Source organism: Bombus pyrosoma, linkage group LG7 (genome assembly GCF_014825855.1).
Source record: "Bombus pyrosoma isolate SC7728 linkage group LG7, ASM1482585v1, whole genome shotgun sequence".
NCBI lineage: Eukaryota > Metazoa > Arthropoda > Insecta > Hymenoptera > Apidae > Bombus > Bombus pyrosoma.
In genome coordinates this window covers 17503721-17527153 of record NC_057776.1, presented here as the reverse complement: position 1 = coordinate 17527153, position 23433 = coordinate 17503721, and the positions used below count along the sequence as shown (strand labels likewise).

Below are 23433 nucleotides of genomic sequence, written 5' to 3'. Positions count from 1 at the left end.
AAGCCCGTCAAGGGGGGGCTTGCATATAAAGAAAAAGCCTGTCATCGTAGGATTTTTATCTAGTCGCTGGACGATCACCGTCAGATGTATCTGTTCCGTCGCATTGATCCATAAATCTAGAAAAAAGTTGTTCGATAATATTATAAGGAAAATTGTTTTATTTGGGAAAACTACTTATTTTCTTCTAAAAAGAATCGTCTAGTGTAATTTCTCTAACAATCGTCAGTATGGTCGTCAATGAACCAGCAAACAATAACGTAAGACGTTTGGTGAATACAATTCGCAAGTATTATTTGCTTCGTTTTAACGTAACATAGAAGATACTAACATTATGATATTTTCGTCGCATTATTATTGTTAGACCGAGCCACCATTTAGAGTCGAAGACAAAGTAATGAAGGGGAAAGTGATATCGCTCAACAATCAATATACCAGTGTTGGCGAATTGTTGTTTGACAGTTTGAAGAATAATCCGGATATTATTGGCCAGGTACGTATCGACGAATTTTACCTTGTACGATTAAGGAAAAATAAACGACAATAAACCGAATTCTGGTACTGTTCGTTTAGGCGCTTGGTAGTTGTGCAATCGTTCTGTTATCTACTGTGTAGACCAATGAATTACTTTGATCTAATTGGTTTCGCAATTTGGTTTGGAAACTCTTACCGTATCGGTGTCCTGTTCTTGAAACAGTTACGAAGTGTCTTTAATTAACTGTTACGAGGAATTTAAGTGTTTCGGAACTGACATGGAATTTAAAAAAATGATTATATAATGTAGAATCAACAGCTGACACAAGAAGCGTAATTGAAATTGTTATAATCTGCAATTTAGTTTCTTCGTAACTGTTTCTGTTGGAGCTTTTATATTACAGCTTGAAATAGATATTTCCGATAAGACATCACGACGCTCAAAGAATTTTGCAGGCTTAATACAATTCACGTGGCTCGTTGTAGAGCACAAAGACTTTGTCTTCATTTGAATACTTTCTATGTTCTTTGGTCATGGCTGAAGCTCTGAGCACGACAGAATATAGAGAGGAATTTCGTCAGGCAAAATTAAACGATGTTAAATTTCGAACGACGTATGATGTAGGTGTTCGCTTGGAAAGTGGTGACGTTTTGAAAATTTAAAATCACCTTCGTTTTTTCCAATAGAACTATACATATACATATGTATCTAGAATCACGTAAATGCGAACGATAGAAGTCAATTCGCGAGACACATTTGCGAATGTATGCGAGGAAAACGTTCTGTTTCTATAAACGAATGATTTTGTTGCAACTGCCTACCAACGCATGCAGTCGTACACGTTGGAATAACAGCAACGCGAAATATTCCGTTCAATGCATCGCACGAACGATATTGTGCCGCGAGATATTCTGTTAATCCTAATATTGTTAAATATATCGTATGCAAGATAAGCGAGTACAAGAAAGCATTTTTATAGTTATGTTTCCCTTGCCTTTCGTAGACCCAGTTCGATGAGATTAGAATCGAGATATCTTTCAAACTAAACATTTTCACATACACGTATCCTAGTACTTTTGTACAAGGAATAAAAAAATCCATCGATTGTTGTATAAAAAAAGTTTCACAAGTCTATTTTAAAAGAGTAGAGACAGTCTTAAAAACTTGAAAATATCGTCACTTCCAAAATGGATATATCTAATGCAACGGAGTCTTGGTTATATTAATCCCGATTAGCCGAAGTATCGTATTATTCGAGATGCTTTGAACTTTACGATAATTTCATATTTTTCGAAAGCTTAATCATAAATCAAAAAATTTCAACTACTACGTTAAAATGTTTTTTTTATGATTCCATCGCGTGATTTACTAACACACACGGACCTTTCTTATTATTCGAGTCATCAATTATCCGATATAGGTTCGGTTGGCGTCACGCCATGTAATCGAGACTCTGCTATTATACCGGATCATGTACCACCCGAAAGTATTTAATTTTCCTAAAGGAATTTTTCTATCTCCTACCATTTCGGACCTATCGCCTAGTCATCTATTGTCCTGTTACGTAGGATAGCCCAAACAAGGATAGCGCTATCTATTATTTACAAGCAGCAGTAGCGCTATCTATTATGTACGTCAAACATTAAAAGTCAACTAGATAGTTCCTCGCTACTATTGTTTACAATATGATTTGTTTCCACTCTCAGCTAGCAAGCAATGTATTATTAAGAAACGAAATTAGTGAGGCTATAGAAAAAGGTTGAAAGATCGTGTTTGCGTTTCACGTACTCATCATTGGCACGATTCAAGTCTCTATGCTTTGCACGTTTTATAAGGTAACAATAAATGCACAACTTTTGTTTTATATTATGTTATGGAATTGCCTATGATCCATTTCGTTCTATTACTAGTATTTTGTTTTATTTCTCAGTAATTACATACATTTTCTAGTAATAGAACAAAATCGATCATACATGATTCAATGAAATAATATAAAACACAAAATGTTGTACATCTATTATTTCCATATCGAAAGATAACTTATCGAAAGATTATCGGAAGGAACTTTTGGGATAACCTAATATAAAAGTTGGGAACAATGTTCAGCAGTAAATATAGTACTCATCAAAACAAGCAGAGGAGGTCTGAATAAACTTGATTTCAAAATCCAGTTTTAGAGATACGAGGCGTTTTCATTAAGACGTTATCGTATGATTACATATACGTACATATTACAATGTGTGTATATTTAATATATATTCCATACAGTTCAACGTACGCTTCGGTATGCTTATTCATGAAAGCATGCATACGCTGAAAGATTTCACGCCACTTCACTTATTTCTTGCTAAGAGTTTCCGATCTGTCGTATCAACTCGTGTGAAAAAGTAATTATGTACGCTGTTTAGTATACACAACACCTTTACACACTAAACATCTCGTGGGGGTAGCCATCAGCATGTTATCTAGCAATAAAGTTAGAAAAATTTACCAAATGCCTAGCTGGACAAATTGTAAAGCAGAAATTAAAATAAAGGAAGAAAAGGAAAACTTTATGTAAGTATACGTTACGCGTATTACAGACATCTTGAAATTTCATGAACACTGTTATTATGAGACTCGACTATCGCGATTGTATTGGTCAAGCTTGAAACCAATCTAAAAATACATGTACAAATTGCAGGGTGTTCATTAATTGTTGAGCCTATAAGATTATCATCACAACTTTACGACAGGAACAGCACGTCTGCTACTTTTGAGAACTTGGAATTTCACACATTGCACGTTACAAAGCTTGTAACTCGGATCACGTCGATGACTCAGTTAGCAGTTTTAAACGCTCGACGAGTCCGCTCGATAGCAAACCACGTGTCATAAACTTCCATCTGAAATTAGAACTCGACGAAAGACCACCGGATATGAGATAGCAAACGAGTTACGCTACACATCCTCCACATCCCACGCGCATCACGCTGCGTAAATCAAATCGTACAATGACATCATATAGACGCTTCAAGCTTACTTCAACATCGCAATCATAGTAGAACTTCTCAAATAAATATTCAAAATCACAATCGCAGTAGAACTCTTCGATCAATCCTCCATCATCAACGTTAGTATCGTCCAAGGTTCACGATCGTAATCGAACAATTACGTTTTAACTGATCGCCGCCTGGTTGAGAGGTCGCGACATTAATGGAGAGTATTAACAAGTTTTTTTTTATTTATTTAATTTGTACTTTACAATTTGTCCAGTTGGACACTCGGTAAATTATATTAAAAAGTGACTGTTTTTAGCATTGCTTGGAATTTATATTGAAAAATTCATTGCAAAAGATTTAAGAATGTCTCCTAAGGAACAGAAAGTATCCGTAACACTTCGCGAGAAACGATGAGAAAAATTTAAAAAATAAACCCACGCATGTAAGTAGGATAGCGATCGAAGTCACCTAATTCGTTGTATTTCATTGTCTTATCTCTGGGATATTGAACAGTTTTCGAAATAATTAATGAAAAAGTCAACTGATAAATGAATTGAAGTTTGGAATCAAGCAAGATCGAAGTATGATAAAATTATTCACATGAAAACAACAACGCGTTCACCGCTCTTCGTCCGAAGATGAATATTTATTTAGTGTCATTCCGTTTAAAAATATATTTATATATATTTAGACGTATATTTGAAGCAATTATTGGAATGTAAGTAGCAGAGAAAATAAAATAAACAGATACCTATTATTATTGTAGTTTTACAGTAGAAGAATAACTATGAATAACTATGATTCTTCTTTACTATTTACTATTTCTATAAGATTGCTCATTTTTTTACTAAACATTTTATATGGGTGTTGGAGTTCAATTCGTGATAAGAGATTCTTTCTATCGCATTGATTATCAGAAATATCAAATTGACGTGAAAGCAAATAATAGTGTTTCGCTTCAAACGAAATCACATTCTCGACATTCCAATAATTTCAAATATTTTGCATACGTATTGCTAGGCAGAAATGAAATCGGATTGGAAACTGTTCAAAGTGTTCGTGTTGTTGATTATCGTTCGCAAATTGTACGTGGTATATAAAATGATATTTATATAAATTTATCTATGTACTTTTATTTACAGAAATTTATAGATTGCATTGAGATCTTTAAGATCTTTATTATTTAAAAAACGATTTATCAATTTTAAAGACTTGTAACCGTACAAAGTACAAAGATATCCTATTACGAACATAACATTATGAAAAAGACGTCTATTCCCTGCCACGTGGAACTTGTCGATTCGCTGATAATATTAATATCATTATTGTTAGTTCACAAATTATCGTGCAAAAGGATTCTGGAGTACGACTTTTGGATATATGGCTCTCTATCATTTTTCATAGAATTTTATATTTATATATTTTTTATATTTTGTTTAATCAAAAATTTAACCCACCAAGCTACACAATCCAACCCTTTTCTCCATCAGCTTTACCGAACTTTCGCCCTTAAAAGCGCTAATTTAGATCACTGTGCTCATTAGTTAAACGAATTTTTCAGGTGGACGCGATCTCAGGAGTCGAAGATACTTTTGCGGATATTTTGGATCGTACGATAAAATGTGCATTGTGGCTGCAAAGGCACGGGGTGGGAAAAGGTGACATCGTCGTAATTTCTTCGCATAATCATCTGGATACCATAATTCCTTATGCTGCTGCGCTCTATCTCGGTGCTGTTGTCAATGCATGGGACTATGCGATGAACGTTCGTAAGTTCTGAAAATTACAATAATTCGGTTAATGGGTTTGGCGTGGATATCATCCGATTGAGTGTAGGTACAATTACGGCAAGATATTTTTACACCATCTTTTTTCGTTCGATTCTTATCAGGATTTTACACGCTATAACGTATGCGCGATAAGACGAGAACGTTTAATTTTTGTCTAATATCGTTAACGATATCTAAGTTCTCGTAGAAAGCTCGCTCTATCGAGTTTGTAAATAACTAACACCTGTATTCGAAACGACATGTTTTATGCGCAATTTTTATTCTGTATTGTTCGTTATTCTAAATGGATGTTTAACAAGTTTTGAACATAAATGAATATAAATGAGAAATTATTAAATACGCACCATGTTTTTCGCAGAAGTAAAAAATCGGTTTTATGACACAGCTGAAAAGAAAATATTCCTCTAAATATCCTCCTTTTTTTGTTTCTTTTTTTTTGGACGTGGAGAAATCCTCATGGACAGACACTCCACTGCTGCTAATAGTCAGCAACAGCAGAGTAGTGTCGAACGAATAACGTAACGACTTAAAAGTTAGACAAGTAATAATTGGAATTTCTTTTGGAAACGAAATTGTCGTCACAATTCTTGGACGCAATATTTACGTATATATTTATGCATAATATTTAAACATTTGTGAATATATATATAGGATATTTATACTTTGAAAGATACTTTTATAGATATTTCTTTAGAAAAGCCGTCTTTTAATGCGAATTTCTAATGCTGTACTTATAACAATTGTACGAGTTTGAGTTATAGCGAACAAAATAGAAGTCATGCTGTTATTCATTGCAAATGAAAAATTACACTAACATGCGGAGAAGACGTATGGAATCAGCGATACTTCAAGCAAAAAAAAAATGTATGTCTGTAATAAATATGGATTTGCTTTACTAAGACGTTTCCTGAAACTGATAGAAGAAACATTATAATAACGACTGGTCACTCGAGCTATTATGCAAGCAGATGGCAGATTACACTTATATACTTTACATGTATTATACGTATACGTTACAGTAAATGTACTATTGCTATTCTACTATTATCGAATTATAAGTGAAATTTCCTATTTTCCACAAGGAAATAATTTTTAAAATTAGTACGTTGTTAGCCAATCCTGTGTTACCAAAATTGCCTTTTTATTTGATTTTACAAATCAACCGTAACGTACATGACGTAACCTATATGCATATGTGCATACATATATATATTATACGTATACATCCTGTATGTGTGTATAATACCTATATCAAGTATACATCAGCGGTATTTCTTTTTATTCCTTGGATTAAATTATTGACTGAATTTTTCAGCTCTTGTAAATGCGAACAAATTCTTTGAAGCAATTTTTCCAAGTTTCTAAATTATTCAATTCTCAGTCATTAGAAGGTTTCTACAAAAAGCTGAATAAACGACTCATAGTACGATGACGTGCAGAATGATATTAATTAAGTTGGAACAACATAACAATCAAATAGGTATTAATCGTTTCTTACAAAACATTGTGAGTTTGTCATCACTGTTGTCAAAGCGTTCTAAGTCTATTGGATCAGTCTCTTCTTCAATTAAAATATAAGCAACGTAAAAGATAAAAGACCAATAAAAATAAACTTGTAAATTTTCTCGCGTCGTCCGTGTACATTCGATCAACGTTCTCTCATAGAGCAGCTATTATATAAAAAAAAGAGAGCCGATAGCAAGAGAATCCATTATCGATCGTGGTTGTGCTGCTCAGAAGTCACATTGATGTAAAGATCTAAAAATTCAGTTGTGATCTGCAGATAAATAAGGGTTTGCAATGCGCTTGAGATAAATAAGTCGTGGAAGTAAGGCGTTCGTGTTTCGAGAAATTAAAACATTAACGCAATACGATGAAATTGAGAAATTTACAAAAGCTTGCTGATCAGTTTGGCTTCCGAATATACTCTATTCATGTTTTCACTTTTTATTTAATTTCTACTTTACAATTTGTCCAGCTGGACATTCGATAAATATCTTTTTCTCACTTAACCGATTGCTTTGTATGTTAAAAAGATTATACGATTGCACACGATGATTAATCGATTATTACAACTTCGTAGAACTTGCACGTTACTTTCTTGCGTTATCGCAACCGAAAGTGATCTTCGCGAATGAGAAATCGGTGGCGGTCATATTGGAGGCTGCGAAGATCGAGCTGTATCATCTGAAAATGGTCTGTTTCGGCTACTATCCTGGTACGACGCCGTTTTCCGAGACGCTGAAAGGGCATAGCGAGTCGGCAGTGAAGAATTTTCGATGCAGAGAGATCAACGATCCCAGTCACGCGGGTTTGATTCTTTTCTCGTCTGGAACAACGGGCATGCCGAAGGGCGTGCAGCTTTCGCACAAGGCACTTATAAATGCAGTGGACCCGATGGTTGGTTTCTCGCTCTGCGAACACGTCCCAATGTGGTTCAGTTCTTTGTACTGGATCAGTGGATCGTTACTCAGCCTTAAAAGCATCATTTCTTGCACCAAGAGGATCATCGGACCGGAGTTCGACGAGAAAACTACTTGCGAAATTATCGAAAAGTTTAAGGTACGATAATACGTATTGATAGTTGAACATCGCTGATGTTCAAGCATCGATGATTAATCATCGTTGTACGTATCTCTTTATGACGATATTAACGAATTAATCGTTTTGTTTAGGTGCTGCTAATTATTTAGAAGTGCGAGTTCCTCACCGATTTCGATTACCTTCAAATATCTTGTCGAGGTCGTCGCTCTGAACAACTTTATCCTATACGCCGCTTGATGTTAGATTCTGAGATATTTGCCAACTTTTTTTGCTAAATTTGACTCATGAATATTCATTCATTGTCACGTTCACTGTTCGTATTCATCGCGAATAGTATTTTAAGGAGTATTACGTTCCTAAGATATAGTCTAATGTAAAGAAGGAGAAAAATTAATGGGTTGTAAATCGTGGGAAACTACACTCGGCAAATATGAAACAGTTGTTCGGAATGATGGACTTGTTCAAATATTTCGGTATTATCGCAATCATGACATAATCACCTTGATTTTTAATATGCCGAGACAAATATTAATAGAATATTAATAGAAAGGTATATTTTTATTATTTAACGCGCTTGTTTTTTCAAACAACAAGCGGTAAAATAAATGATAATCGAATCTCAAATATGTTTGCACATGTATTTCTTAGATTATCGAACACCTATAGGCATAGTTTCTCTTCAAGCTTAATTTTTCTGTCGTTCTATCCGTTTTGGAAAAATTTTGGAATACTTGTCAGTGTCTCCACGATAGTAAGTCGTTCAACGAAGTCAATCGTTTGTTAGTTTTCCGAGTGAAAATAGAAATTCGAGCAAAAATGACCTCAACGAAGAAATTTCGCTCCACTTATTTACGATCCACTTTATTTACAAAGAGTTAAGTTTATTTAGAATTTTATCGCGTTTTAATCTACTTCGGTCGATTTTTGTGATAGCAAAATATAAACACGGCGATATGTATATCGTGTTTAGGAAAAAAATGTCTTTTCAGTTATTGCATAAAAATCTATTAAAACTATCAGTAGCTTTAGAAAATACGAATACTTGATATTTCATTTCCCTCACTGCCAGAAGTTATATTATTGCCAACAAAACGATAGACAATTCCTCATCGTCGTTGTTTCACATATTTGGGAAGCTAATGTATATGATACCTGCAGTAATTGAGTATAAAAGCTTCACCCGACCTTTATGTGAAAGCGCAACTCTTTCGAACAATTCGTTTCGAATTATTCTTTTTTATTCACGGATTATCATTTTTTCAGATCACGTGGTTAATGCTGAGCACCAGTATGGCAAATCGGTTAGCGCGATACACTCATCTGCACGATTATGATCTTAGTAGTTTGCAAACCCTTTTCACCGGTGGTGCTACGATGAAACAAGAATCTCAAGATTTATTGAAGAATCACTTCTCGACTACGTCCATTGTACAGGCGTATGGTAAGTAGAAAAGGAACTACACGAGAAACTGAAATTTTATACGATATCTACCTCCCCGTCTGAGATAAGGAGATTAAATGGTCGAAATGAGAATAACTTATTCTTTTTTTTCTTTTAGGTATGACAGAGCTTGGAGGCCTGTGTGCAGCACAATTATCGGACACCGTAAGTGGGTCTTGTGGCGTGGTAAGCGCAAATTGCGAGATAAAAGTCATAGATATTGAAACAGGAGAGGCACTTGGTCCAAATGAACATGGCGAACTCTGCGCGAAAACGATGTCGATCATGACAGAATATTTAAAAAATCCCGAAGCTACCAAAAATACCATCGACGAGGATGGTAAATATCGCAATTTGCAATTGTTAATTTTATCATCGAAATTCTAAATAGGTCTAATCATTCTCTAGATAGTTTACTCGCGGTTTAAAATAAATGAAATGTTGGGGAAGCGTAAAGCTTGAGATAATTAAGTAACGATAAAATATAAGGATGATTCGGTAATTTAATAGGTTAACGTTCTATTTTCAGGATGGGTACACACGGGTGATTTAGCTTATTATAACGAGAAGGGAGAAATTTTCATCATGGACAGATTGAAGGAACTTATGAAATACAGGGGACACCAAATAACTCCGACCGAAATCGAAAATGTTTTGCAATCTCATCCTGCAGTGTTAGAAGCGGCGGTGGTTGGTATACCTCATCCTATAGACGACGAACATCCTATTGCTTTCGTCAGCAAAATACCTGATAAGGAGGTACATATAGATCGATATATTCATTTACTTTATAATGAGGGATATATCGATATAATTAAATTTGTAATTTATTATTACTTTTAACGTTGGTATATTAATATACTAACTCTCTTAACTTAATCAGTATTGTTGGTAATTTGTAAATATACTAAGAGGCCTTAAATCGAAGTGACATTATAAAACGATGATTAAATAACATAATTTAATCTAAAGATAATATAAACCTAAGAAACAATCGCCATTACTTTGTGTATGATATAAATACAGTGTACAATTTAATTTACAGGTTTCTGCGGAAGAATTGATAAAGATGGTAGCTAGTAACCTGATGGATAATTATAAACTGCGTGGTGGCGTACGATTTCTACCAAGTCTTCCACATACACACTCAGGAAAGATCTCGAAGAAAGAATTGAAAGCTATAGCAAGAACAATTGTAATTCATTAAATTATCAGTAGACAACGGATTGCGTAGGAAACGATTGTTATAAAGACAAACTTAAAGCAGTGCAAATAAGAATATCTTTGACTTGAACAATGTAAGTCATATAACAGTTAATATGCTTTCTTGACGATTGGCAACAATAAAATAATTCTAAAAATTTTCTTTTCAATCTATGTCTGCAATAACATATAATATAGCATACAATGTATAGCATATAATAAGTAATATCGTAGTTGTAAGCGTAATAAGCAACACGGTGATTCTCTGTTGAGAAAGAGAAAGAGTAAAACTGTACAGGATGTAACTTGTACGAGATGGAAAGTCGTACTGCTATCGCGAACAGTGGCATATCTTGCGTTAAGTCAGCCTTGTAACGTCCTTCAGATGACTCCCAAAGATTTCTTTGCAAAATTTTAAGAAGCCTCTATCCTCCAAGAATTTACATTCGTTGTGCCACTATCAATGCCAAACAGCGATATGTAAAGTCATTAACATATAAATACGAGCAAGAGCGATAACCTGCTGTTACCCTGGTCCATTTTTCGATAATGGATCAAGACGTTGCAATATTAACTCTCGATTACCAAATTGTTAATCTAGCCGCGGCAAATCGCGTTGCCTTGGAATCCGTCCTCCTACGAGAGGTCTTCGTTATTTCTCGCCAAGTTTCGAAAGATAGCATTTTGGTAGTCGATCCATAGCTTTCTGCTGCTTTGTCGATAGCTCGCTTTCTCGCTTACTTTCTCGTCGTAGGTATAGGCACATTGTGAACAAAGTCAGTTTAGAGATCATTGAAACTTAAACAATTTTTTCCAAGTCAGACTACTTTTCCATCGAGACTTTTGATCCTCGTGACGAATAGAAGAAAATGTAATAATTGAATCTGAAGATCAAGTTCGATCTTCTACCAGCGTTTTGTTAGAAATCTCCACCGATCTGCTAGATGTAGCATCACGTTATGGTGATATTTACGCTCGCTTTTGTTCTACTCTCCGAGTACATGAGTCTTAAGCGTTAGACCCGGCGTTAAAATCGAGGAAAACGAAATAAAAACAACGATATAGATATATTAAAAAAAATTAATAATTAATATTCGTTATACATAATTCGTTCTAATTCGTTCGTTTATTTATATCGATTAATCTTGTTTGTAGTTTATTCTGCAGTCTGTAGCTTATTCGTATCCTCGAGCTTTAGCTTCCTTGAACATGGCGACTAAAGAGTCCAAGGTTTCCAACGCGGTAGGGGCGATTTGATCAGCTGGAAGCACGAAACCATGGCGACCAGTGTCACGTAATTCGTAGGTGAAGGTGACTGGTTTGTGGAATGTTCCCTTCACCCAATCCATTGAACTTCCGCTCGCGACATCTAGGAGTAGAAAATGATACGTAGCAATAAACGAAGGTAAAAATCGTTATCAATCTATCGGTCCGATCGAAAAAGCATTATCGGATTAATTAATTTACTTGTATCAATTTTATGTTTAATTACTACTTCACGTCGAAGAAAATTATCTTTTATTTCATATCGATTCGTTTATCAATCGCGTAATGTATTAGTTACCGATCATTGTTTCGTCTATTGTATTTAAATGAGCGAAACGTGTACTTACAAATGGTTTCGGCGATGTTTCCGGTCTCGTATTTGGTTCCGTAGCGCTTAGCAAGAGCTTGGATCGTTTTCTTACCGATTTGCAGCTGAAAGAGCACGTTCGTTATTTTAGTCGATTCCTCCGCGTTTGCAAATTTCATCGAGATTCTGTTTATCGATCGAGAGTATCGGTAACGAAAAAAAAAATGGTACCTCATTTACCGTTATTATCGGTAAAGTAAAGCGAAGTACCGATTACTCATTGAGTAACGAGATATGCGCGATAAAATCAGAGATTTCGATGAAATTTTTTCACGATAAATGCATTTACAAAATTGAATCGAAGAAAGATCGGAATATAATGTGTAGTATAAATATATTATTTTTATTTCCTATGCAAGAAACGCGATATATAATAGGTGTATAAAAACGGAGAAAGTAAGAAAAAAGCTCTAAGATACAACGTCTAATAGAATAATACATAAATTTATTAAGCCTCTACTTACAGAGTCATCGTAATTTTCCAAATGCTGTTTGGTGTGGCCATAGGGGAACATTAGAAGCTGAGAGTAGCTGTGGAAAGCAATGTAGGCAGAGAATTTGCTAGAGATCGACGTTAAATATTGCGATAGACTTTTCGTTTCAACATCGGAGAATGCAGAGCTTCCAGCGTAAGTTTCGGAGCATGGTTGATTGCTGGCACCACCAGCTGAAGGATAAACGGAGAATGTTTCTTATATGATTTTTATATATCTCAACGTTATCTAATTATGTGAACACTTCGTGAAAGCTTCGTTTAAGATTTATTTATATGTCAAGAACTTACACATCCATTTGTATCCCCAGTTCCTGTTAGGATCACTTCCGTAGCACAAGATACCGTATGGTTTGCGAGTCTTTCTCCACAAACGGTTCTGAAATACAAACATCATCGAACTTATTACATTGAAGAATATCATCAATAAAATCGAAATTTCATCTATCCTTCGTTTTGGAAAATTAATACTTCGAATTATTCTATCGTTATGGATGGAACAATGTGAGTTGTTTGCTACGATTCCAGCGATATTTGTTTTATCGTTAGAAATGCTATTTAAGACAAAAATATCAAACAGGGAAAATTTGTTGACAATGGGATGCATCTCGGTCTTCTAAATCAACGGTCCTGAGAATAGAACATTTTGAAAGAGGAAAGATCCGCGTTTAAAATTTTCTACGTTTTGACTGACATAATTTCGCGTTATATTAAAAGTTCCTCGAGTTTCTCAAGGTACTTACGGTCGTGTGAGTGTATACGTATCCGTCGGGGTTGGCGACAGGGAAGATGTACCAGTCGTGAGATTCAGCGAGTGTCCTGACATCGGCATTCTTGTTGGTTAGAAGCTCGTTGAGCATGTACAGAATGGTAGCCGGTCCGATCCATTCTCTAGCGTGGATTCCAGCCTCCAACACGACTCCGTGTTTGGCCTTACCGAAGGACACTTTCACTCCTTTGATTTGACGACCCTCGTACGTTTTTCCACCGACGATCACTTGCACCTTGCCGGGGTTTGCTTTGGCCAGATCGTCCAAATGAGCGTAGATTTCATCGAGCGTATGATAGCGGTTCAAGTCGAACGTAGCCAAAGGTTGAGCTGGTGGCATTTCACTGTCGATCAAATTTTGAACGTCGCTGACGTAGAGGTCGTAGGGGATGTTGAACATTTTCATGGTCTCGTGGAAGTCGGGGATTCTGTGTGGGGCAACCATCACGTCCGCGGGGCGCTGGACGGCGTTTGGCTCTTTCCAGAAAGAGAACTGTACATTTCAGAGTTTTTCCATGTCAATTATATGAATAATTATTCGAAGAAAAATAAATGGTACTTTTGGGAATTGGATATGAAAATTGACTGAATCGATCGAATTATTGAATTTTATTATTGAATTTTATTATTGAATTTTAAAAAACGATAATAACGTAGAAAATAGAGAAAGGTATTCGGAAAATTGATTGAGTTCATCGAATCGCTACATCGTTTGCCTTTGGCTCGTTTCTCAAAGAATTTTTCGCAGCTAGACGTTTGTTTTATTATGGTTTAATGATAAATTAATGGAAGGAAGTATATTTTAGTCGATTCTTTGAACATATAATAATATTTATATCAAAGTAGGTGTACATACCGCATCAGAAACTTCTTCCAAGTTGCGTATGACTTCCACCTGTTCTTCCGTCTGGGGTACGACACGGAACACCTTGTAGTTGTCGTACCTTACTTTCTCAGCTGTCGCCAAAGCGACCAAAGCGACGAAAATTAACTTCCACATGATACTTCTCCTAGGAAATGGACGAGATTCAACCTATTACTACCCATATAGAATGTAACCGACGTTCACAAAAATTCCACGAAAACCTTAACGATCCTAAAGAAAGCGTCGAGAAAAACTCAACGATGACGAGCTTTTTCACGCTCGAATAAATACAGAGAAGAAATTTATATTCAAATAGACATAAAGTTAAAATCAAATATTAACGATTAAAGCGGAAAAAAATCGAATTTGAGTTAAAATAAAGAAAGCGAAGTTATAAAAGAGAGTAGAAATATTAAAGAGAAGAGAAAACACGATGAATGATCTTACCCTGTATGGTCACTAGAGGAGATTGTGCCGCTGTGACTTCCATCCCTGTATTTAAACGATTTACTTGCACACGACACCAATGATCGTTTCTGTCTGATCGTTATTCAAAAATCATATCATCGATTAATTAAAGAGTTTATTGGATCATCTTATCGGATTTATTTCGAGTGTGTTTCTTTATCTAAACGATCTTACGCAGACCATTCGATGTCGTTTCACAATCAGTTGCAGACAACTTTTAATTCCTGGATACTTCAAGCTTCTGGGCTTGGTATCTCTATTACTTTACACTTTCTTTTTGAAACAATAATAAATAGAATTTCAAAGTTTGAATCTTAATAATTCGGATAAAATCGTTCAACGAATGGAAGGTTCCTGGAAGATGATACTTTCGAATTGAAGAACGGGTATGTTTCATTTCTATTTTCTTCTTCTAATCGGTTAAACCGATATAATTGTAAAATCCTATACTGTGATTCTGATATTAAATTCCAAAATATATTCTATAATTATAAAATTAATATTGAAAACTGATAGAAACCTAATGAATATTTTCGAATGTACGTATCGTATAATTCAATGCGGATGGAAATGAGATCTTTTGTTTGTAAAGCAAAGAATCTTTAAGAAATTGTTATTATTATGAAGAAATTATTATTATATATTATTATTATATTAAGAAATTATTATTATATATACGTATCGTTGTATATTATATGCAACAATAAGAAATTGAAAATGCGAGTAACGAGTTCTCTCGTCTTCTTCGATCGGCAAGTTAATGAAGTTATTAAGTGAATAAGTATCGGGTTACGATCGTAGCAAGTACATAGAGTGTCATTATCGTTTTGTCATAGTTGCATCCAATTTGCATCTTTCGAAGATCGTTTAACATTGTTTCGCGGTGAGACCGTGCTAGAAATTGTTACGTCGTAACGCTTGCGAATGATTGGTTCGAAAAATTGCATAGATTAAAGAAGCGCGTGTGAATTATAATGCTAAAGGAACAAAAATAGCTGTGTTAAAGTAATCGCATTATCGTAAGCGATCGTAAATTGCGTGGTTACCGTAATCGTAGCAATTGACAATTACGATCGCGAAAGATTATACGGCATTTTAAGAGCAATATCGAAAATATAGATAAGAAAAGCGTGCAAAGACAGTGTTTATAATCAATCAAAGTTTTATTGATATATGGTTTCTACGGCCGTCTTTTCCGCTCGGGAACTAATACAAAATTATTTATTTCTTTTATTACTATTTAACAACGAAAATTTTACAGTCTATTTGATATATTTTATTTTTCTACGGTCCTTTACGTATGTGCGATTTGTAGCTAAAATTAAGTAACCTTGGCGTTGCACAATATTAAACAGCAGTTTGTTATTTCACAGAATGAAACGTTGTACAAAAAGGATTTCATTGAATGATCACGGAATCGTAGGAATTCAGCGCTACGTGCTATTATTCGCGGATGTGCCATAGCCAAGTTTTGCAGCCTGTTGGAACATAACGACCAAAGAATCTAAGGTTTCCTCTGCAGTCGGTATAATTTGACTTGCTGGCAGAATAAAGCCGTATCTTCCTGTGTCTCGAAGTTCGTAAGTGTATGTAACGGGAATGTTATAGGTGCCCCGCACCCAATCCATCGAACCTCCCGATGCAACGTCTGAGAGGAATACAAAATTTAAGTTGATGGAAACAAAAGCCTAGAAATTTTCTCGTATTTTATTTTACTTTACTTTCACGCTATTTCACGCGTTTTTACGTTATTTTGCCTTCGATTAATGTTGCCACGAACGATATTTAATTATAATATTTCAATATTTTTATCTCGGTGTTTATTACGGCGATACTCTGATATCTTAACATTATTTGAATAATGTACTTACATATAATGTCGACGATATTGCCAACTTTGTATCGCGTTCCATGTCTCTTCAACAAAGCATTTATGGAATAATTTCCTATTTGGAAGAGATCGTTGTAGTTGCTGATCCTCTTCCTAGTATGTCCGTAAGGAATGAGCAACAATTGACTGTAACTGTGGAACGCTACGTAGGAGAATATTTTGTCGTGGATACTGTCGATATATCGTGACATGGATCTCGTTTCTATTTCAGAGAATGCTTTTTCACCAGGGTATATATCGCTGCATGGATTTCGGCTGGTACCACCCTCTAAAATATTGATAGAAGCAACGTAACAGAAGCGCCACTTTTCAGCAGTAAGTGCTAGATACGAATAACTATAATAAGGAAATCTTTAGTATTTTTACACTGGAAATACTTTCTATGCTTGAAAAACAATCTCTGAAGAAAAATGGGATATTATTTTAAAGAAAACACAAAGGACACACTGATTTTTCGTCGATGTTAGAAATTGATAATTCTATTCGTTTCTATCGATCAATTCTATTCACCGATGAAAATATCAACTGTTATTGATTCATTAACCAGCCACTGAATCGATCTTTAGCGTTAAAGATATGAGAACGAAGAATCTTTTATTCCTCTGCTATCTAATAATCTACAATACAATAATATAGAAGGACAAATATTTATTTCCTTTGTAAAATATAGATTGTTCAATTCCTAGTGATTGTCTTCCAGCGAGGATTTTGTCATTAGATGATATTGACAATATCCGCAATCACTTAGTTTCCAACTCAATATTTCCAATATCTAAATTGATTTCTAATATGTGCAATTATTTTTATTATCTACGTTCATTTACAATTTATCAGAATTCATAAAGATAGTATTCTAAATCAATCAACTAGATAGATATCAATTAACTAGATAGTGTAGCGATAATTTTATTTTGTTCGTATTAGGTCGTTACCTGCCCAATGGAAATTCCAGTTTCTGTTTGGATCAGCTCCGTAACAACCCCTTCCAGAAGGTCTTCTGGTCTTCCGCCATAGACGATTCTAAACAGCCAAAGAAAACAATATAATTTACAGGTATATTCTTTTATCATTCACATCGTGCAACTATCGAGCGTAAGCCTACTTTAATCAAAAAAATAAAAACAGAGAATTACAACTGATTGAAGCTCTTTGCTTAATTCTATAGATAACAGGCCGATAGCAGAATGAAATAATTTAAAGAAGATATTCGACGATCTTATCGTAAGAAGTATCGTTTAAATAGCGATTTGCGTCAAAGTCGTTTGTGAATACCCACTTTATCATTTTTGTTGATGGAGGAAATAGTTTTGATTGCGAACGAAACAAACGTGTAATCGAAACCTACATCTGCCGTAGAAAGGTACACTATCTGGATAGATTTACCTACACCAGTTTTATTAAAACTATAATTGACCATAGAGTATTCTCGATAAGAAAATGATAAAATAATAAATCGACTTTTAACAAAAAGCGATGCCACTTTTTAGATTTCTGTATATGTTACAATTTTTAATTTTCTTTCCAATTCAAATCTCGTTGTGTTTCACTGTTATTTATTATAATTTCAGCGAGGATGTTCATGTATTTATGGAAAGTTTATGGAAAAGAATTGGAAAAATGCGCACGATCTGCCTAACTTACAAAAGTATTATACAAGATCATCGAGATATACCTAGTGTTCCTTTTTAGCGAGTAAGAACAATTCTCTGATTAGACGTTATTCCTTTAATTGTATTTGCAACGATATTAATTCGCATGATTATCTGCAAATTCTAGTTAAACATTGTTTGCGTTATACGAAAACTATGAAAGCGTTCTTACCATAGTATGAGTGTACTCGTAGCCATCAGGATTGAATACAGGGAAAATATACCAATCGTACGACTCCGCCATATATCTGACACGAGAGTCATCGCTAAGGATCAATTCGTTCAGGATGTAGGTGACAACAGCGGGTGATATCCATTCTCTGGCGTGTATTCCGCCTTCGATAAATATACCAGGATTTCCTTCCTTATAGGAAATCTTTACGCCTCTGATACTCCTGCCTTCGTAGCTACTTCCGCCGGTTATTGGTTTCACTATCTTAGGATACTGCGTTACGAGGGAATCTAGCCAGCTATAAATCTGAAAGGAAGATGTTCGATCAATAATGCGTTGCCTTCTAAAAGGACAAACGATGAAATTAATTACTTTATTTAAATCATTTAATTATATAACAAAATTGAATCGTGCTTTTACATTTATCGATGTTTACTTTATATTCTTAATAACTGATAATAAATTAATTCGACAATTTTATACTTAGTAAATTGCACGTAGTATTGCGGTATATTGCGATATAGTAGCGCATTAGTATGATGGAATGGTAAGATGGTGATAATTTAATGCGAAAATATAGTACGCTGGGATAATAATAATATTGCAGGAAAACGTGATAGTAAAGTATAGTGAAATAGAGTGACAACGGTGTAGTATGATATTACGAAAACATTGTAGTAATATCGATAGTACGTTATTGTTTACGATAGCACAATACCATGGTGATACCATTTTTTTATTTTGAAATTTTATTATAATTCTTATGGCAATTTCGAAATATTTTTGCTCGTGAAATAAACGATGATAACTGAACTGACGGAAGGAAAAAGGAGAGAAAATTTAAATTGTAAGTTATGGATTAATATTCTACAAATATTTCAATTCTATTTATCGAGTAAAATAATGCAAAGTGATGTCTTACAGAATCCAATCGGTGATAACCGAGCCAGTCGAAACCACCTCTTACATTGCCACGAGGATTCTCATCGTCGATATACCTTTGCACGTCGTCCATCATCAATTCTGGTTCAAGCTTCGACGTGTTCACTTTTTCCATGAATTCTTGGATCTTTGCCGGAGCGATCATCACTTCTGCGGTGTTGTTGATCCTCGGTGGATGCCATAAATGGTAGCCATCATCGTCATACATGTTCCTTAATAGCTCTAAACCCGTAGTATCTGATACAAAAACTTTGTACAGTCTATAACCATCGTATCGTTTCTTCTCATTGTCAGTGGCATAAACACTTCCAAGAAGAAAAAGAAGATGCAGAAGAATAGCTCGCGTCGTGGAATTTGACTGCATTTCGACAATTAGTAACGAGAGAACCTATCAAACTTTGGAAAATTTATCATAGGATCCTAAACACTGTCCCTGGTATTATCCATATGTCTCAGAAACTTTCAACGTTTGATCAATTCGACTCGATCTTTCGATTTCGCGGTTCTTCGATATTCCAATTTTTCTAATCTCTCTAATATGTTCGATCATTTATTATTCTTAAATTTTCAGTCACTCGCAATCCTTTATTATCGATTTTCACCTTGTTACACGACTATCCTTTTAACGCGCGGCGAAACGATTTAAAACAGTTCTGTCAGTATTCTAATCTATAAATTTTTAATTTACAGAAATATAGCGAGGCTTCAGAATTTTCCAACGCGATCGATTCGCGGCCAATGTTCTAGCGAGAAAGTTGCGCTTTCTCACGGCGACTTTGAACCGGAGACTAATCGATATCGCTTTCTTTTCCGTCTGAAATGAACTTGACGGTTTCGCGATACAAGACAGGTGTGAGCGTCCCAAGTGAATCCTCCCGCGACTTTATATACAACGGGGAGCAACCGCGGCAGGTAAAAATATCCTGTACGTGAGATAAGTGTAAACAAAAAAGGAAAAAGATACGGGCGACGCATTTGCATGCAGGATGGACAATGAGAATTCTCGGGAGGTTGCAAACAAGCGGATGCCTGTCGATGGTCGAAGACCTCGAAGATACCGTTTCAAAATATAGATAAATCGAGGTTGTTGACATCTACTTAAAGAAAGTGCTCTGCACTTCAGACGAAATATCTTCAATTACTTCTATCATTTTCCAAACCAGTTTGAATAATTTTTTATTCATATTAATCTGCATAATTCACACTAATTCAGTTCGGTTGATATATGAGAATTAAACGTTGAAATGTTATTTCCTGCGATTTCGTAGGGATATTATTCTTCTTTATGATGTAAAATATTAATCAATAACTTACTTACAATCTAAATTTAAGTTTAAGTACACATATAGTATATACAATAATATATACAATAATATATATAATGAATAAGTACATGTGTAATATTATATTAATTAAAGAAAATGGGAGGAATAAAAGAAACAGAGGAAGAAAAGAAATTCAATATAATCTAATCGGTTTATTATTTTATTTTATAAATATATTATCGTACACACTCGTTAGATTATATCGTTCGATAAAATGTTGTTAATGAAATTATTTTACTTCTTATGTTTTATCCGTTTTATCTTTGTTATCTATGTTCCTCCTGTTTTATCTTTCGCCAAAATGCAGCAGTTATTTATTCATCGTTGTCACTTCCATGTATGTGGGTCTTTGTACAGGTATCGTTGATGAGAATCGTCAATATTTGTTTCATGGATACACAATAATACGTAAGATAAATTTACATGTACTTTTTAAAGCTACAAATGCAACGACCCATAATCGAATACCTCCGGGATAATGTGTACTTGACAAGTCGATGAGATCAGATAACATAATTCGCATCCATTAATTGCCACAGTAATGAAAGAATACGAAAAAAATGAAATTGTTGCCGGACCTCGTATTGTTTTACATATTGCATGTGTATAAAATGGGACAATGAACACCACTTAGCATTGTCCTTCTATTCCTTGGCCAGATGGTGGCATTATCGAATAGATGCGATTAAGAGTCAACGTGGAATTAATACTAATTTAACACTTGGAAGCTAGTTAAACCTTTTTTGTAATACGCTTCTTTACCTTATTTTTACACCTGTAAAACTTGTATTACTAACTGTATTATAATTATTATACTTATCGCAAGTATTACATATTTTTTAGTGATTTTATAATAATCAAATTTTTTACAAATATTTTAACTTACTGATTGGTCGTTTCTTTAATTAGAATTTCTTTTTATAAAGTAAATCTTCCAAAGTCTGTTATCAAATTGAGATAATGTTTAATATTCTACGGCTTAAAAAATACAAAGATATTTAGAAATGAAACAAAAATTTTGGCCTAGAAGAAAACTAAATATTTTCTACAAACTCCTTATTATGTTATGTTTCATAAATTCATATTAAGAATTCATATTATGCGTACATCTTAATTAAAATATTTAATTTGTGATAAGATATTACGAAAATGTGGTAGTTATATAATACAAATGAGACAAAAAATATTAAACGTAAATTTCATAATAAGGCAGAGAACTCAAGCGTGTATTAATAGTTTTATGCGTTCGTGAAATTACATAAAAACAAGATAAAAGATATTAAACCTAAATATTTCATAATTATGTATAGAACGCAACTAAATACTAATAGTGTCGTGTGGCCAATTTTGTATCATACTTAACCGTAATTAAGTATAGTTTTTCTTTATAGTCCTTATCATAAAAAATAGCTTAGAAAAATAAATTTAATTCTTGGCATTAAGTCTGTATGGTTAAACATGTCAATGATTAATATGATGATAGATCAATCGTTGTCTGTACATTTTTGAAATGTCATTTCCTTTCAGATGTTCACACATCTGTCAGAATATTATTCGTTTGACACTATTTCACACAATGCAATTCAATAATACAAGCAAATTTTTGTGTCAAATATTTGAACAACAAATTATTAATTTCTTTCTGCGAAAGTAATTACATAGGAAGTTGCCAAAGAAAGTTCGTCAAGTTTATAATTAACTTCTTATCCAAACTACCTGGGGCGGTGGCCAAAATTTTTTAGAAAACTCCGAGTGAGCTGGTGGAGACGTGGGGCCGCTTTATGTAGAATTTAATTAATGAACTGAAAATGGAAAATCGTGAATGTCAGATAAAAATGTTATTCCCGGTCCGGCCCTGCAAACTACGTTCGTTATATCTTTATACGGTATAAATATTTTGATAAATATGTAATATTATTACAACACATTTAATAGTAATAATAATAATGAAAAAAATGATAAAAATATTGCAAACATATAAACAAAATTAATATTAATGATGAAACGAAACGTATATTCTACGTGTAAAACTATCAAGCAAGAGAAACTTTTTATTACGAATACGATCGAACCTTGGATCGAGTCCTTGCCATGTTTTATTGACTACCAACTGTTCAACAATGATCGAGTCCTTGTCAGATTCAAGATCGATATCGTTCACCGTTACGTGCACGACAAAGCAATAAAAATTCTAACTACATATCCTGTAAGAGTATGTAAATTAATCCTACTTCGACTCTTATATCATTGTTTTATAATCATCGTATCAGTGGTTTTGAAGTGTTTGATCAAGAATACGGTATGTGATCAAATCCGCATTTTGCATTATCGATAGTGAGAAATCGTAGAAACGGTCGGTAAAAGGTTAGAGGAAGCAAGAATACACATATGAATATATGAATATGTATGTGAGAACATAGATATATATATCAGTCTATTGATAGTCTATTGATATTTCAATTCGTTATTAGATTTGTAACTATCTTTTTATCTTATTACTATGGTTATAGTTTTTGGTATATCAACGATAGTTTCGATATTAATCACTTAATTCATATGACATAATAAAAGTCATTCATCAAAAAATAAAAATGTATAAACAAATAATTCATTAACGAGATAAGTAATTGCTAGTGGAAAATTATGTTGAGCTACTTAAAAAATTGTTTTTATGTCTGTATCGAAATAATATTTTTCATGAATTTAGAACAGTTTTCGTACGTACTTTATTTACGCGTTTTCAAATAAGAATGACGTAATTAAAGGCGTCAGTAAGTTAAAATAACAGGACGTAG

At 34.1% G+C, this 23433-nt stretch overlaps 3 protein-coding genes and 1 long non-coding RNA gene across 8 annotated transcripts; 2 read left to right on the top strand and 2 right to left on the bottom strand.

Moving 5' to 3' along the window:
* Nucleotides 1–85: 85 nt before the first annotated feature.
* On the top strand, nt 86–10590 carry LOC122569347 (4-coumarate--CoA ligase 1-like). 4 transcript variants are annotated; one of them, XM_043730252.1, is made up of 8 exons: nt 86–257; nt 362–490; nt 5015–5222; nt 7327–7805; nt 9051–9228; nt 9347–9568; nt 9758–9987; nt 10274–10590. In XM_043730252.1, the coding sequence occupies exons 1-8, from the start codon at nt 228–230 to the stop codon at nt 10433–10435; spliced, it is 1638 nt and encodes a 545-aa protein (XP_043586187.1). In that variant the 5' UTR covers nt 86–227; the 3' UTR covers nt 10436–10590. The 4 variants fall into 4 exon arrangements, with proteins under 4 accessions (XP_043586187.1, XP_043586186.1, XP_043586188.1 ...); XM_043730251.1 differs by having other exon boundaries at nt 86–269; XM_043730253.1 differs by lacking the exons at nt 86–257; nt 362–490 and adding an exon at nt 2272–2307.
* Nucleotides 10591–11493: 903 nt separating this feature from the next.
* Nucleotides 11494–14336, bottom strand: LOC122569351 (zinc carboxypeptidase-like). Its single transcript, XM_043730268.1, has 6 exons — nt 14183–14336; nt 13301–13819; nt 12849–12936; nt 12529–12731; nt 12045–12129; nt 11494–11800 (listed from the first exon to the last, which is right to left on the bottom strand). The coding sequence occupies exons 1-6, from the start codon at nt 14324–14326 to the stop codon at nt 11607–11609; spliced, it is 1233 nt and encodes a 410-aa protein (XP_043586203.1). The 5' UTR covers nt 14327–14336; the 3' UTR covers nt 11494–11606.
* A 1467-nt stretch (nt 14337–15803) lies between these two features.
* Nucleotides 15804–19685, bottom strand: LOC122569350 (zinc carboxypeptidase-like). The gene is made up of 5 exons (XM_043730267.1): nt 19294–19685; nt 18372–18677; nt 17483–17570; nt 16531–16818; nt 15804–16307 (listed from the first exon to the last, which is right to left on the bottom strand). The coding sequence occupies exons 1-5, from the start codon at nt 19675–19677 to the stop codon at nt 16093–16095; spliced, it is 1281 nt and encodes a 426-aa protein (XP_043586202.1). The 5' UTR covers nt 19678–19685; the 3' UTR covers nt 15804–16092.
* LOC122569353 lies at nt 16102–20139 on the top strand. Of its 2 annotated transcripts, XR_006317418.1 has the most exons (10): nt 16102–16239; nt 16762–16865; nt 17475–17603; nt 17716–17910; nt 18119–18242; nt 18327–18488; nt 18571–19218; nt 19296–19500; nt 19608–19749; nt 20004–20132. It is a non-coding gene; the product is annotated as an uncharacterized LOC122569353 (long non-coding RNA). The 2 variants fall into 2 exon arrangements; XR_006317417.1 differs by lacking the exon at nt 19608–19749 and having other exon boundaries at nt 20004–20139.
* The last annotated feature ends 3294 nt before the right edge of the window (nt 20140–23433 follow it).